At 36.7% G+C, this 17,933-nt stretch overlaps 1 protein-coding gene across 25 annotated transcripts in view; it reads left to right on the top strand.

Moving 5' to 3' along the window:
• Ppfia2 (PTPRF interacting protein alpha 2) overlaps positions 1 to 17,933 on the top strand; it is a 451,568-nt gene that overhangs the window by 399,045 nt on the left and 34,590 nt on the right. For 13 of the 25 annotated variants that reach the window (XM_040754942.1, XM_013111885.3, XM_040754944.1 and 10 more), the window contains 3 exons: positions 238 to 246; positions 14,055 to 14,136; positions 16,765 to 16,965. In XM_040754942.1, the coding sequence (XP_040610876.1) occupies positions 238 to 246; positions 14,055 to 14,136; positions 16,765 to 16,965 (292 nt within the window). The remainder of the gene's footprint in view (positions 1 to 237; positions 247 to 14,054; positions 14,137 to 16,764; positions 16,966 to 17,933) is intronic. The other 12 variants (XM_040754945.1, XM_040754943.1, XM_040754948.1 and 9 more) reach the window with 1 other exon arrangement.

The following is a 17,933-nucleotide window of genomic DNA, read 5'->3' as shown; positions in this document are numbered from 1 at the left end:
CTTATTGGTCAACTGTCAGATGTGCCTTCAACCTAACCAGACTTTTGGACAAAGCTTGTGTACCATGGTGGAATAAAAACAAGAATACCACTACTGAAATGGTTTCTAAGGCACCATGTTGTTCTCACATCTGAAATGATGCTATTGTTTTAATCCATGGCTTTCTTTGGATGAAATGTATCCATTAACATTTGTGTGCTTTTCTTTTCCATCCATCCTTCTCCATCTCATGAAAAGCACATCGGGGTAAGTTGACTCACAACGGCTGCTGAACTTGATGATTTTTCAGCACCATCTTTTTTTGTTTTATCTTTAGTATTTCTCTTTTCAGTTGTAACACCAGCTGCACTGCCTCTGACCTAAAATGAAATTCATGATGTGCACTCCTTTCTACCCAGAAAAAGAATCATTGGTTCAGAGAAATATTTATATTTGAATCACATTGGCCTTTAATGATGCTATTATTGCTTGGTTCTATGAGATGCATGCAAAGTAACCCTGCAGACTTGGCTCCCCTAGCTCTCAAGTCTTTCTTCAGGAATTAATGGGAACTTCCAAAATGAGCTTTAACCTTTTGTGCTGTTTTCCTGAAATTGTACTCATTTAGGACATGAGGTTTGGTTCTTCAAATTACATCCAGGAGATAAACTCATTTGTCAGTTTTCATAACTAACATAGCTGGAAAGGGTTAAGTACTGAGTGTCCTCAACGAGGTATTTATAATGGTCAAGGTAACCTAGATTTTAGCCAAATATATTCCTTTTCTCATTGTTTCTTATATGGGTGATTATTTTTTAATGGTCACAGATTCATACTTCTCAAGTAACAGTTTCAAATTTAAATTCTTTGTCTCATGGAAAGGGGAACAACATAAGTGTCCACTGCTAGATGAAGAACTATAGGTAAAAAAATGAATGCTGAGAAAAGGAAAAATAGCCTCCTCTAGGGAGGAATAAACCTATTGGTTAACTAATTCCAAGCGATCAACCCTGAAATCCTGTGTGTGTGTATGCAGATTATGTATGTACATATGCATACATAAATATATATATGTAACATTATGTAGGTTTACAAGGTTGTATTTTTATATTTAGGAATATTAAGACATATGCAGAGGTATGGGGGCATTGGTGGGTGAGAGTCAGGGTTTGTGTAACAACAGTTAAATGAAATCCATGTCTTTGAGACACAGAAAAGGTTGGGTACAAGAGAGCGGGTGGTAGAAGGAAAAGGAAGAGGTAAAATTGTGGGATTATATTTTGATTTCAAGAAGTTTTAAAAAGTAATAAAAATGAAAAATGGACAAAATTTAAATCCCCTTCTTAGAAATAAAGTCAGGGTATATTGTCCATTCTCATAATGGAACTTTAAAGTAAAAGTCAGACAAAATATGTCCAACATTTATAAAGCATTTACATTGGTATAGGATTTTGCAACATGGTCAGTTCATGGAAGCATTTTATTTGGTACTAGGTATTATTGTTAAATTAATGTAACTGTTTTCCCCATAAATGCAATGTCAGGGTAGAGAGAAATCTCAGTAGTTAATGCTTGTTACACAATCATTAAGAGAAGAGTTCAGACCCAAATCCATGGCTGGATGTCCTGCAAATGCCTATAACACAGCTCAAGAAGGACTGAGGGAGTAGAGGTGTGGAAACTTGCTGACTTCCAGTCTAGCTGTACAAATGCAAGACCAGGTTCATGGGGAGAATTTGTCTAATGGGAATGGGCAGAGAATGAAAGAGAAGAGCACCAGACACTCTATTCTAGTTAATAGTACCACACTGGTATTTAGTATTATTTAATTTTTATTTATTACTAATGTATAGTTGTTAGGCCAAGAAAATTTAACAATTCACTACTTGTTTTAATTTTATAATAAATTATATTAAGGAAAACACTAGTATAATGATCAGAAGTGCAATGCAAACTAAGATTGATTCTTGACAGGTGGTTAGGCTGATGCTTGCTGCAAGCTTTTCTACAACACTGATCTTTCCAGCAGCATTCAAGCTGCTATATACAATTAGCCTGTTGCATTTCCATTATTTCTACATTTCTGAGGGGAAAAGAATTACAAGAAATGAGATTTAAATTTCTAATCCATTTTGAATGAATTAATAGAAAACAACAGCAACAAGAACAAAAAGAATGACTCGCTGTCATTATTGTAACCAACAGGTATATTATTTCTCATTCTCATTGAACTTCCAGCTGTCCCAAATGTTTTCATACTTCTGTATAGCAAAGTACCAAAATGATTTCCTCGATAGAATCACTAAGTGAAGAGCAGAAGAAGGTAAAGTGGGGACAGATAGGCAGCAAAGATGACAACTAAGAGGGAAGAGACTAAGGTTTAGAATTTGCAAATCACAACACGGAGTCACACTTGCTTGCTCTGTACCCTTGGAGGCCTGACTGTTCCCTCTGCTCACTCATACAACTCTCTGTGCCCAGTAAGGGAATTAGTGACTATATATAGCCACAGGAGCATGGGAACTGAATGCTTCCAAGCTGAGCAAAAGAGGACTCAAAATTAGAAGCACAGAAGCAATCTAATCTAAGTGGTATCCATACAACTTGGAGCATTACCATCTCTTTCCAGTAAATCCTCAATTACCATCATGAAGTAAGTGAGTGGGGAGTTCAGACCATGGTGTCAAGTAAAAAAAGAAAATGAAACCACTTAATGGAAAGTAATACAAATCCCTCTAGCTTTCAAAGCCAGCATAGGTAATTGTATTCCTTAATCACAGCCTCTGTGTGTGTGTGTGTGTGTGTGTTTACTCCTTTTTAATGGTTTTGAAAATGATTAAATTCAAAATGAATTGAGGGAAGAAATTATGTAAATCCCAACTCAAATTCACAAATAAACTCCTTCCCTGAGTTTGGTTCCTATAATCCAGAGCATCTAGAAGAAAAGGGAGAGCTTGATGTAATTCAGAGCTTGATGTAATCTATTTATTTCAGAAACAGCCTTATAGGTGTCATTGGAGGCTATGTGAATTCTATTTAAATATCATAGATTTTTTCTGCTTTCTCTGAGTGTAAAAATGCCCTAGTAATCAGACACCTACACTCTCTTTCACACACATAATATCCTTGTATGCTGTACTTTCAAAATCAAAATCTTTAATGTTGAATTTGAAACTTAAATTTATGAAGCTCGCTGTATATTTAAGTAATCAGTGTTCTGAATCATCTGATTGGAATTTTGACATATTTCTGTTCAGAACAGTTATGTTAATGAAAGGTATATAATATTAGCTTGCAGATGTTTCACAAATTAGGTGACACCATACATTATCCACATTTACATACAAGAATTCTAACTAGCTCCTCGTGTTAGTATGACATCCATAGAATTTATCAACAAATACAAATACCTTAATAAAAAATTATACATCCAACCTTTACTTCTGCTGAAGTCCAGGCTGGCATCCAAAACATAATCTTCCTACTTCTGCCTCCCAGTGTTTATAATTCTGTGACCTCATGCTTGTATACAGTATTTTTATTCTTCAGTTGCACTCTGGAAAGATTATATCTTATTTTGTAGATTCTTGGATTTTAATAAATGAAGGCATTTTGCAGTGACTAACTCCATGAAATCTATTGACACTTCCTACTAACACATTGTATGGAAGACACAGTCTCTGACATATATTTAGTTCTTTTAGTTTTAACCTAGTACTTGCAACGAGTTAAACTGAGCCACTAGCTCTAAATACATGATTTTTAACAAGAAAGTGACAGTAACACAGATCCATAATCACTGCAATTGTAACTGCAAGTTCACTTTTTCCATTTCTGTCTATAACCTATATCCATCATCCTCTGGCCAAGATACAGAACCCAGCAGGCTGTAAAAATAAGGCAAGCTTCCTTCAGTGCTGTATAGAGACAAGACTCGATATCTGTGAGAATAAGGATGGAAAACCTCTTAGTTATATAAATACACGAGCCACAGGAAAAGTAAGCTTGGATAGTTTCTTTTCTGTCTTATTCCAATGAGGAAAATGCAATTACCATTCTTTGTTAATTATTACAACTTTCAAATTTTGTGGCCAAGCTGTTGGTTTTCAGTTTTAGCTTTTCTTCTCAATTGCTCTGGTTCTAAGTAGCCTATTGAATTATTGTGGAGATTAAATATATATACATATATATGTATATATATGTGCATGTATATATGTATGTATATATATATATGCTCATTTGCACATAGACTAGGTAAGGTTTCAGACAGTAAAATGATGAAAGCAAGTTATCGCTTATCTTATGAGACACGATGCTTAGTTTATGCATACCTAGAAACTTTGTGCTTTCAAACTACTATTGTGTGTCTAGCAAGAATATGAAGCTGCACACTCATAATGAGATAAAATGCTAGACAAGCCTCTATAATAAATAATATATTTTATATACACAAATCAAATGATATCTTAAAGAAACATCAGTAAAATGGCTAGAGTTTATTCACATTGTGTTAATACATAAAATAATGAATTTATTGAGGACAGGTCCTGGAATTCTATTGGGAATGATAAACCATGAATTGTTGCTGATGAATGATTTTGAGTTATGATTGACTATGGTATAAAGAAGTTTCTTAGCAATGTAGAATTATAATTCATGAGCATGTGAATTAGACTTTGGTATTTGTACAATGGCTCATATTTGAGCATCCACTGAGAAGAAGAAAGACAGACAGTATGGGGTTGATAAATAATATACTTTTTAAAATATATTAATATGTATGTATATATTTAAAGTTATAATCATATCATCTCCTCTTTACCCCTTTCAACTCCTCCAAAATATCCTGTCCCCTCTATTCTCATTCAAATCTATGGTCTCTCTTTTTATAATTGTTGCTATTGGTGTGTGTTTATGTTCCTGATTATATAAATATAATATGTAACATAGGCTATTGGTACTTGAAAAGCTAATCAGCCTTGGAAAGGCTTGGTTTAACTTACGAAAATCTATCATCGGGAAATTCTTATTGGGTAAAAGAGGGTTAACAAGACACAAATGAGATGGACTTAGATGTCCGTTGCCATCCTCTGTTAAAAAATGTGAAAACATGATAGCAATAAGATGGATTTAGATGTCTATGGCCATCCTCTGGAAATAACAAAAGCCTGAACATAACTCTGGCAATACTTCATCAGTTTAGAAATACCTTTCTGAATATTAACAATGTAATGTATCCAACCTGGGTAACTGACGTAGAGGGTTCTTATTCCATCTAATAATGAAAACACAGCTAAAAGTTAACAAGGAGCAGAACCTATGAAAGTTGTTTAAAATTAAGTGTCCCAGCGGGTTGTCAACATGGGAATATTCAGACAAAAGATAAAGACACAAGAACCAAGCCCAGGCAACCTCATTTTAGGGAACAAGCTCTCTCTCTCTCTCTCATTCTGAAGAAAAAAAATCTATCTCCTAGGAAGTAGCCTGGGAAGTGAGGCTCATTAAAGACTTGATGAAAAGCATGGTGCCAGTGAAAACCTAAAGGAAGATGCAGTATAGATCATGACGAGAGGATTGGTAGACCCTGACTGGGAGGTAAAAGATAACGCCAACTCAGGGGCAGAAAAAAACAGTACTGTGTCCTAATCAAGACAGTCACATCTCAAACTGATGGATCTAAAATAGTTCTCTGGACAGTGGCCTGAGAAAAAAGTCTCTCTTTGATGGCACATTGAGAAAAGTATGAAAGGAGGCATTACCACTCTAATTATCTATGACTTCCTCAGCAAATAATGAACTTTAATTATCAGAGATGCAAATACAAATGCTAATCACCCAGGTTTTGCATTTTAATATATTGCCCCCCAAAGACAGCAATTTTAAAGGAAGATTACTAAGAAATAATTTGTCATGCCCATAAATTTGGTAGAATTGATTCACTCATAAGATAACCACAGTAAACAAATTAAGACAGAATCAGATATTCTGTTTAGCTATCACTCTGTCTGCCTTTCTGTCTATCTCTCTATGTATCTATTTGTCTATCTATCTAATAATATTACTTAAGGAAAGCAGGAGATTGTGAACAAATTCTTCCTTATGGAACCAGGTGTTTCAATAACTCTACTCTGAAAATTCTTAGCAAAATTTATGTATGGCAGATCAAAATACAAATAAATTTTGTTAGGCAAATAATTTGAGAACTTGTTTTGCTTGCTGGTGTCTTATAGCTACCTTGAATTCCATTCATTTAAAAATGTAGGCATAGTCACTGAACCACCACGTACTTTTAACAATGGGGAATATGCTTAAACATCTATTGGTTATTAGATGGTCTTATGAGAACTGTTATGTTTTCATAGCTCACATTGATCCTAATCCATCACCATATGTAAACATGACATTAAATTTTTTATAAAGAGATGATTAACAAGTAGCCTAAACATACATAGCTAATAAGAAGAAACTCTGGGAGGCATTTGGTCACTCAGTTAAATTTTACTGACTATGTAGCACATCCCTGAGCCCCTGTTTGATAACTTCTCACCATTTATAGACTCACATCATATCTGAGTCGTTGTCATGGTTTGCTTGAGAGCTGCTGCACCGTGTTAGCAATTTAGCTCACAGCTCTGACCTGCCTCAAGTCCACTGTACTGTCAGTAGACAGAATGACCTTTCTGATGTACACATCATGCTGTATTCCTGTCCTTGCAGTTTCCGATTGCTTCTCCTTTCACTCAGAATACATTATGTACAGGAGCCTCAGGCTCATGACCTAGATTTACTCCTGACTGTCTCTCCATTTTTCTCCTGCCTCACCCCATGTCTCAGGGTAGCCCAGATGGTGATGATCTTTCTTGCTTTCTTTGTTGCCCAACTATCTCATTCCACACATTTCACTGGAAACACATTTGTGTTTCTTCTCCTTGAAATGCTTTCTGCATCTCAATTCAATACAATATTGCTGGTAAATTTATGTCTCTTCAAAGGGAACTTCTGAAGAGACTAGAGGCAAGGCAGTGCCTCCTGAGACTAATTACTTGGACACACAGTCAATGGCCTCAGATTATTTTGTTTCCCGTGTTTTGAGAGAAGGTCTGTGTAGCCCAGGGTGACCTGGAACCCATTAGCTCGGGTGTGCCTTATACTTCCACCTCCGGTTCCAAATTGCTAAGAACACAGGAATGCGTGTCATTATGCCTAGCTTGTTTGTTTAATGTGTCATTCTATTTATGTTTCTTTCTCATTTAAACCTATGATCTTTGAAATAAGAGATTCAATTGACTGTTTTCTGTATGCTGCAAACAGACTGTAGCATACTGGGATATATAAAACTCATATGATTCATTGCCTAGCCAACTTACTTATCCAAGGGTGGTGCAATATCCCTGCTCTCAAGACCATAGAGAAGGCAAAAACAATTTATAAGCTACTCAAATCAGTAAAATGTTAAAAAGGGAAGCAGGGAAGATTGTGTAACACTATGTCACCTATAAAAAAGAAATAATACGCCGGGCGTTGGTGGCACACGCCTTTAATCCCAGCACTCGGGAGGCAGAGGCAGGCAGATCTCTGTAAGTTCGAGACCAGCCTGGACTACCAAGCGAGTTCTAGGACAGCCTCCAAAGCCACAGAGAAACCCTGTCTCGAAAAAAAAAACCAAACAAACAAAAAAGAAATAATACACACATTTTGCCTTGACACCAATGAGAAAAAAAATGACTGGGACTAGGTATTTATCATGTGTGATGTCATGGAGCCCATGATCCCCTGTATAAAAAACATTAAGTGAATTAAAGCTTGTTTCTAAATTAAAAATATAATAAAAACTGTTTCAAAAAATCACAAAACAAAATAAGAGATGAATATTGGGGCACAGGGGAGGGGGGAAAGCAGAGGAAAGGAGAGAAGTAAGGAAAGGGAAGGAGGGAAGGAAGCAGATAAGGAGGAATGCTGGGAAATAACCTCACTATCTAAAATAACAATATAAAGTGACATGATGTCAAAAGACAGGAAGGCATGTTTGTTGTCCAGTATAGAAAGATATACATCACAAATGTTAGAAATGAGGCTACAGTCCCCTCTTGATACATGCCCAAATTATCCACAATACAATGGTTGAAGTGAGATATAAGATTTAAAGAGAGGGCAGTGATATTTCCATTTTGATGGAAAACAACAACAACAAATTAAAACTGAAAAACAACCGTAGCCCATTATTTAGTCTAGAAGAGGAGTCAGAAATCATGGATGGGAAGTACCCTGGTTTTATTTACATTTCACAGATATTTCATTTTTCTTTGGATGTATTAATTAATTTATTTTAATTATGTGTGTGGCTAGGGGTTATATACACATGACTGCAGATGCCTGCAATAGCCAGAGGTGTCAGATCATCTGGAGCTGGAGATAGAGAATTTTGTGACCCACATGACGTTGTTGCTGGTAACTGAACTCAGGTGTCTGGAAGAACAGAACATGACCTGGACAGACAGGCCATCTTCCCAGCCCTGACTCTTGATCTTTATACTAGAAAATTTGTCATATGATCATTTCTAAGGTGCCCAACCTTTGTTTAATATTCAGCCCTGAGCAGGGCTTCCGTCTGTCTCTCTATATGCAGGTAGGCAAATTACACATTCCTGGGTGAATACCTGAGATTGGACCTTATTTACATGTCACACCCCACTACAGAAATCTGTGCCAGATGAAAAGATTACCAGCCTATGAAAGATATAAGTACATTCACACAGCTCTTAAAAATGCAGAAGTATTGGGGGTTTTATGCATTCAAAACAAGCTCCCTCTGTAATTCATTCCTTTTTTTTTTTTTTTGAGCTTTCATGCAGGTAATGACAAGTTTGTGCCTGTTACCTCCTGGTTAAGAAAGTTCAGCAAATGTCCTCAAAAGTACACTCTAATCAGAGGAACTAAAATTCATGCTCTTATCGCAATTGACATTCAAGGGATCCTTGGGGGAAAATGATTAAGCATTAATTTCTCAGGATAGGAAAGGAAAACAAGGAATGACTCTTATTCCTGCATGGAAAGGCTGTAGTTGTCCTGGATGAAAGCTCATGTATTCTTTCTGAAGCCGAGGCTTTCTATTTAAAAGGCTATGTTCCAGTTAAGGGGAGAAAGCACTCCGGAATGTACATCTCTCCCATGTGAGCTAGTTAGGAAGCATCAATGCTGCTGGCATCCAATCTGCTTTTGTTTTGACTATTTCTCTTGGATCCTGGAAATTGAAACCAATGCCCTGTACATGCAAGGCAAGTCCTCTACCACTGACTTATAACCCCGGCCTCTGATTTCTTGAGATAGACTCATTATGTAACTTGGGGGTGGAGGAAGGTATGAGTCATAATTTCATCGTCTTCCTATTTCTGACTCTCAAGGGCTTTTGTGTAACAGAAATATAGAAGCTTTGCTTTTGGCACTGTATTTGTCTACTTTTAGTAACACCTCTAGTCACTATTTTTCTAGCATTGAAATTTCATAGGGGATGGTGGCACATGCATTTAATCTCAGCAAGTGTGTGGCAAGGAAGGCACATCTCTGAGTTCAAGGCCAGCTTGCTCCACAGAGAGAGGTCAAAGATAGCCAGGGCTATACAGAGAAACCCTGTCTCAAAAACTAAAATAATAATAATAATAATAATAATAATAATAATAATAAATGTTCATGAGAACAATCATCCTCCATGCATTGAGGATATTTGTCAACAGATCATTACATATTAAATTCATTCATTACTGTTACAAAACTGCCCATGTTCCCTTTCCAGAACTGATTTCCTCATGTCATCATGTCCAGATATTTAATTGCACATAACTGATACTTCCCCTTCCCCTGGGTTAGGATTAAGTAAGTCTGGCATTACTCTCACATAGTCTACGACCATGTACAGACTGAGTCAGTTAGCTCTACAGTCTCAAATTCATGACATTAAGGTCATTTCTTGGGATTCAGCCCTAGCAACTTTATGTCAGGGGCAGAATCAGGCCCTTTGTCTCATTCTTCGAGTTATCTTATTGAAGCTATTATGTTATGAGATTTGTGACTTAAGTAAAACCAAGAAGTTCTTAGGGACGAGATTGCCCCTTAAGTTCCCATACAATCATGTCATTATTTCTATTCATGAAGAGAATAGAAATACTCAGCACACTGGATAGCATCATAACTAGGTTGTCATCAGTGACACCAAACTAGATTAAATTTCTTGGACTCATCTTGAACCAATGGTGTTCTGAGGGGGAAAAGAAGTCAAAGGGATAAAAGACAGTACATTTTTGCACTGTTTCAGCATAAAGATTTAAACATGGTCTTTGGGCTGTAAAAACATAATCAAAATTAAAGCAGGGAACACAATTTACTGAAAACTCACTAAATCAAATGGTGTGTGGCATGCAGTTCAAAATTGGCAGTAAGGTATGCTGGAATAGACCTTTAATCCTAGTACTGTAGAGGAAGCCAAATAATTGTTACAAATTAAAGGCCAGAGTAGACTTCATAGTAAATTCTGGGTAGTCATGGTTACACAGGGAAACCCTATTCCAAACAAAATAAAACACAAACCAATTCATAGCAAATATAAATATGTGGTAAAATAAGAAAAAATATGCCTCCATTGGTTTGGCAGTTCCCTCTTGTAATCTGATTTCTTTTGGAGACAGGGGAATTGCCACAAGTCTGAGGCTAGCCTGAATTTCAAAGTGAGTTAGTTATAGGCCAGCCTGGTCTACAGAGTGAGACTATCTGTCATAAGACAAAGCCAAACAAAACTAAACAAGATGAAACAGAAACTAAGGGGACTGGAGATGTGACTAAGTTAGACCTGGGTTTTATTCTCAGTACCAAAACACATATGCAAGCATCTGTACATGTGTACATGTATATTCATAAACATACACACATACATGTATGCCTATATAACATTCACAATTGTTTTAAGAATATATTTTCTATGGGTGACTTTCTTGTAAATGTAAAAGGTATCTGTAAGTAACACTGGGTGTGGAAACAGCAGTCCTCTTGAATTCATAACCTATAGACAGATCACAGATTTCAGTGCTGTGAGCGAGAACAGAAGATTAGGCTTACAAATAGCCTAAGGAGACAGGGAGGGAGAGGAGAGGGGTTGGAAAGGAGTATTGGAGGGTAAGGTATGGGAATACAGTAAGAATGAGGTCAGAGAGTTAGATCTACATAGCTGTAGAGAAGGTGATTGGAGAGAAGTGGCAGGATAAAACATAAGTTTAATAGGATCCCTCCACTTCAAGCTACATTGTTTATTAGGGAACCGGTAAGGAGTGAAACATTCTAATTTTTAAGAAATACTATCTATCAATCATATTTTTAACTTCCTAAAGTAACAGAATCTTTTTAGGCTGTTGTCTCTCCTTTCTCATTTAGTAAATGAATAATGACATTTATACTAGTCTGTGTGTTACTCCTCATGTGATGTCACTCAGATTATACACCTGGCTGTATTCTTCTTAATACTGGATAGGCTCTGACAACTGTAACAGTTTAGTTCTCCTTAGGGCTTCCCTAAATTTTCCCATATACACTCCTTGCTAAGTATAACACTGCATATACTCTTAGCTTGTTTTCCTCATACATTCTCTCTCGCTATTCCAAAACACCCTCAACTACCATAAAACCATCAGCATTCTCACCATGGTTATCATGCAAAACCATTACGACCAGGTTGTGCATCCATTAGTGGAAGCATCTACTTGTGTATCAAATACATTTGGTCAATTTCATGTATCTACAGTATCTAACACAATCTCTTGGAAGCCACATTCATATGTCCAGTTAAGTCACCAAGCATAAGTCTCAGCTTGTAGCATGTTCACAACACAGAATTCTTGGACATTTGATACCACATCCCACTTCTATAAATACGTTTGTCAGAGTGAGACAGACTTTCAGAGGAGTATCACTGGGAAGCCCAAGGAACTTGGGTGATGGGATAGAAAGCTACATTTGAGAATGTTTGTGCTTTCCACTGTGCATTTGGAGCATTTCTGCCTCTGTACATATTCCCTGCTGCTGAATAGTTTATATGCAGAACTTACCTTTGCTGTCTCCTCAACGAAAACAGCAGTTAGCTTATGTGTCTTTTATGTTACTATAACCTCAGTTTTCCTTTGCCCCATACTAGATTTTAATGTATTTTATTAGTGTCTATTGAAATACACAAAATGCCTTGTATCCAAAGGTCTTCTCTTACATATTTTAACACATAACTCTCCCATACTATGCAGATAATTCATTTGTAATGAGAAATAACCACATGCTTTATTTGGTAGTTTGTATATGGTATCCATGATACATTTGTTAACAAGAAAGACATACATTAGAAATAAAGTAATTATTACGCTTTTATTATTTACATGTAAGATTATGCATACAGAGGTACTTAAATATATTCTTCACCACATCCCTGAATGGATGTATAATCATTTAAGACTGCATGCAAAGAGATTCCACTATTTCAGTAATAAATTACTATTTTGAACATGAAGTAAAAAAAAAAGAAATAAAAAGAAAAGTAAAGCACATGACTGCTTTTAACTATAGTGGAGGAGAAGGTTTATTGTAGCTATATTGGGAGAGCATAGTCAGTGGGCAGGGACAACTGGGAGAGTCCAGAATGGACATGACCAGGCTGAGCTGGACTATATGGGGAGAGGGGGAAGGAGAATGGAGATAGGGGAACCAGGTACAACAACCAGGAGACCAAAGATACAAAAAGGGAGTGGGTGACCAAAATTCTGGATTATGTAGGGAATATCATCTGAGGGAAGGGCAGCCCAGTGCTTGGTCTAGAAAGTTCAGGGTAGAGGGTGCAGTTATGCTGTGATCCATACCCAGTAACAGGTAGGGACTGAGGGATACCTCGAGAACCTGGTGGCCAGGTCAAGCTTTGATATTTTAGATAAGCACCTCAGCTATTTGCCCTGGGTTTGAAACTTAACAGATGTCAATTCTAAATCTTAGGAGGCAACATAGTCATACATATTCGTGTAAAGGATGTCGCTGTCAGAAAGAAGCAATTACTTTCATTGATGTGTTGCCCTTTCATTAATTAGTGATTGTGAATTAAAATCTCTGTTGAATTACAAACTTTACACTGCATTCTAGTGAAGGAAACCAACTTATATGTGATATGGTTTTCAGCTGTCTTTGAGAAGTCAAAAGATCGGGGATCAGATAACAGAATAGCTACAGGTGTGTGTGTGTGACCTTGGGGCCTTGTAGGATTCCAGAACAGTTCAGCCATTTAGAAGACTTGAACTATAGACCATAGATGGAGGGTCTTTGCCTTACAGTGTTTTGTTCTTGCCTTAAGAGCAGGCATTATGCCCTGTGTGCCACAAACTTCAGAACTCCTAGCTTCTCTTTTTGGCTTCGTGTACCCTTCATGGCTATTCACTTTTATCTTAATATACATTCTTTGTAAAACAGTGTAAGTTGTATTTCAAATATGTATAAGCAAAAGCTCAAGGCAAAGGTTTCTGTACAGTCAAAGGATCAAATTTATTAGTTTTTGTTCATATCCTCAAAACAACTGAGACCAGGAACTAACTTCTAAAAAAGAACATTGGCTCAGCGATCATGTTCAAAGCACACATCATGACAATGGGACTAGAACCACCGAAAGTGTCTTGTGACTCTGTCACTAGGAGAGTAAATGGGTGGGAGAAGGGCAGATACAAAAGTCAAATTTAGGTCTCAGAATGCAATATTACATATGAACATGTAAGTTTTCTCTTGCCAAACAGAAATGCTATGGGCTGATAACACAGTTCAGCTTAGTTAATTAACAAGTGTTCAGATCTTCATGAATAAACGTTGGAGACAAATTATTGCTAAATAATGTAAATGCTTCACTCAGTGAATTCAAAGGGGAATTTCCAAACATGACTAAAAGGATGAAGGAATTCAATCATTCTGTGTCATCCCTAGTTAAACCCTTGCAAGTGCTTGTTGATGGTTTATAAACAACCACAGTCATTTTCTTTCGTATTACCTAACTAGTGATCTTTGCTGTACTTCAGGCATGAACTTCTTGAAGAAGCTCGTAGAAAAGGATTACCTTTTGCCCAGTGGGATGGACCCACTGTAGTTGCTTGGCTGGAGGTAAGCAAAGGAAGCAGAAGACTTGGCTTAAGTCAATCATTGCTAATTTGATTATCTGGAGACAGATAAAGACCAATTTATGGAATCACAGCTTCCTTGTGTCATATAATTTCTCATTATGGAAACACACACACATAATTGTGGACTTGTGACCATTGAGATAGCATTGATTCTTCCTTGCACTGGACAGAAAGCACGCAATGGTGTAAACAGAAGTGTTCCAATATTCTGTCTTCTTCATGTGTTCTACAATAGGATAATAATTACTGACATGTTTTGAAGGTTTTGAGAAATATCAGTTCCTGTCATCAGCTTTGATCAGTACAAAAAAAAATTAAAAACAACTTCCTTTCATGCTGAACTAAATGCCGATGAATTGTCTGGAATGTTCTTCATTTGTTTATAGTTAAATTTCCTAAATGGCTACATACCAGCTACATTTAGACAGTGGTACATCAGGTGAATGCTTTGTCTAAATCACATAAGCATTCAGGTTACTTAACGATGAAAAGTGTATTAATCAATTAAAGTCAGCTTGATGTACAAGAACAGTATTCAGTGTTTCCTCTACAATAAAATGCTGTAGAAAATAAAGCTATTTTGACCATGATGGAGGACAGCACTCTTCCCGTGAGGGAGGCAAATTTGACTACAGTTTGGCTCCATGTGGCACACCAGTAGCATTGACTGACATTTGCATTCACTTTCCCTAGGTGGACCATTTGCAGCCCCTAAGAAAGCACTGAGGATTTTCTTGCCCGACCCAGACAATAGCATACACTGAAACAATTTGGGGTTATAAAGTAATTAACATTACTGTTATTTCATATTCAGAAATAAGTAAATATAAAATAAGAAAAACTAAGGCTAATTTTGCTTTTAAAATGTTCACTTAGAAAGACATAAAGATATGATTTTTAGTTTTTTTCTTGGACTGATTGAAATAAACCTAAGTTTTGCTTTTGTTGTATTCTTTCAAAGTAATTAATTATGAAGATATCCTCTTCAAAACTATCATTTAAGTTACTATGTCAAAAAAAGAACAAAATAACTTGGAGTACTAGAGGAAAGGTTTAAGAAGTCATACCTCAAACAATTACAGGGCTTCTTTGTTCAGATGTCATTCCAACAATATGAGCTATGAGAGTTAGTTGCTATTTTGGCAAGGGATGAACAAATCCTTCAAATAAAAACAAAATAGATTTACTGACACTGAAGTGCTGGGAAATGACAGCCAGCGAAGCCAGGGCTAATTAAACCTATCCTGGGTGCTGAAGTTGCTCCTAATGTGTTTCCTAATGTGACTCAAATCACAAAGTAAAAGAAATGAGATGAAAACGCATGCTGAGACAGTGAATGGGAGCCCTTAATTTTTACCTCCGTTCCCTCCTCCTGGTGTGCACAGTCTATAAAGAATGTGGTGTGGGAGGCAATCTACACCTCCCAAAACATTTATCCAGAGCAAAACTCTTCAGTGTCTAATCACAGTTGACACTTGTAACAATGGATCGGCAACATTTATGTATTGTTAAACAGAGTGGAAATTCAGACATCTCAAATGATGGCTGGGAAACCATTAGGGATGAGTGAAGATATGTAGATACTGAGCTATCTTGAGATGATTTAGTTTATGAGCCAAGAGAGTTGGCCAATCATCTGTAACCTCTAGTGTCATTGTCAGTATAAGGCTAATACTAATGTTCTTCCTCGTCTAGAACTCAGTATGGGCCATACCATAACTATATTATACCTCTATATCCTGCATTTGATTATAGTCACAGCTCACACCAAATAGATTCAGATTTGGCATTCTGTTCCTAGTCACTTTCCCATCATAGACTTATTATGTCGTGGGATATATGGAAAGATTGATGTTTGTATCTGTTATCTACTCTTGAATTACTAGTTATTCCAGACAAGGATGTAATATATCACTAGTTTTACAGGTTATGTGTAAGTACTTCAGAGGAAAATTTGTTTTGGTTAAGGCTTGTTCTTTGGTGAAAATCAGAAGGCCTGCAATTACAGTTAATTATTACCCAATTGTTGTTTGGAACATATATTCAATATCTTTATATATCTAACTCTCTAGCCAGAGAAATGATATCTATCTTATGGAATTGTTGACAATAAATAAATTTCTATGTGCAAAATAACATTGAATTCCTAGAGGATGTAAAAGGCATTAACATGATGCATAGTTTTCCTATTGATGTGAAAAATATAACGAAAGCAGCTAAAAGAAGGAAGGATTTCTTTGGGCTCACATTTGATGTTCAGTCATTTATAGAAATGAAGGCAGAGAGGCTATAATGGACATTAAGTATTCTGGTAGGACTGCAAAAGAGCTGGTCCAAACCACCATCAACCAGGAAGCATAAAAAGAAAATGCTAATGTTCAACTTACTGTTTTTTATTCATCCTGAAACTGCCTCCCATGGGTTTCTTTACCCACATTCAGGGTAATCTTTTTTGCTCAGTTATACCTTTCTGGTAATTTCTTCACAGACATGTCCAGGGGTGTATTTCACTGAAGATTTTAAAATCCAGTCAAGTTGTACTAAATTTCAGCCATCACAGATAATAACAAAGATTATTCTAACCTCTGCGATTTTCTCAACACAACAGCTCTGGTTGGGAATGCCTGCTTGGTACGTGGCAGCATGCAGAGCCAATGTGAAAAGTGGTGCCATCATGTCGGCTTTGTCGGACACTGAAATCCAAAGAGAGATTGGAATCAGCAACCCCCTGCATCGCTTGAAGCTCAGACTGGCCATCCAAGAGATGGTTTCCCTCACAAGTCCTTCAGCTCCTCCGACATCGCGCACTGTGAGTCCATGTGCAATCCCCCTTCCCTGGAGGCTGACGCCATAGCAGCCTAAACCCAGAGAGCAAAATGTGACAGAGCACATTTCAGTGTCAATGTGAATTATTTTTAAAGAGATGCGGCTTGCTCTTCATTAACCTCACTGCTACTTTGAATAGGTGTTCAATGGAGGAGCTCTGATGTCTATCAGAATTGAAAGCGACAATAAAGATGGACCTTGGAGCTAGCATTTAAATGAGACTTTAGATTTTCCTCCCAAGCTGAAAGATCCCAAGGCTTACTATTTTTAGGAATCTCCTTTTCCTTTTAATGAAGTCTAGTATTTTCTTGGGATTATCCCAAAACATTAAAGGTTTTTGAAGGTGCACTGTTTAATACATTACTTAAAAAGAATTTCATGTTAAAAATTGTATATGATTTGATGTTGAATAAATACAAATTGGAATGCTCCTCTTCAAAATTTGACCCATTTATAATTCCTTTTGTAGTTGTATCCATCACCTAGCATTACAAACTAGTGGCTAGTTCTGCCCTCTGACCTTTAGACAACCTTTATTTGTTAGAGAACAAACAATGTATTTCCACATGGTAAGGTTTCAAAGACAGGTTTATTTCTGGTATGATTACATTTTAGTGACTTCCTTAATACTGTATAAGATAGATAGTAGTAGTTTCTAACTACAATGTTATTTTATTTATTTATTTATTTATTTATTTTGGTTTTACAAGACAGGGTTTCTCTGCATTGTTTTGGAGGCTGTCGGACCAGCCCAGCCTCGAACTCACAGAGATCTCCCTGCCTCTGCCTCCCGAGTGCTGGGATTAAAGACATGTGCCACCACCGCCCGGCACAATGTTATTTTAAATAGATAAGAATGTGCTCTGCTAATATATTCCAGCTAAAGGTAACTTAGAATATACAGATAAAATATTTGAGGCCATTAAAATAGTTTTTATTGTCAGCCAAATT

Source organism: Mesocricetus auratus, unplaced genomic scaffold (assembly GCF_017639785.1).
Source record: "Mesocricetus auratus isolate SY011 unplaced genomic scaffold, BCM_Maur_2.0 Super-Scaffold_100011, whole genome shotgun sequence".
Lineage (NCBI taxonomy): Eukaryota > Metazoa > Chordata > Mammalia > Rodentia > Cricetidae > Mesocricetus > Mesocricetus auratus.
This window is presented reverse-complemented; position numbering and strand designations above follow the sequence as displayed.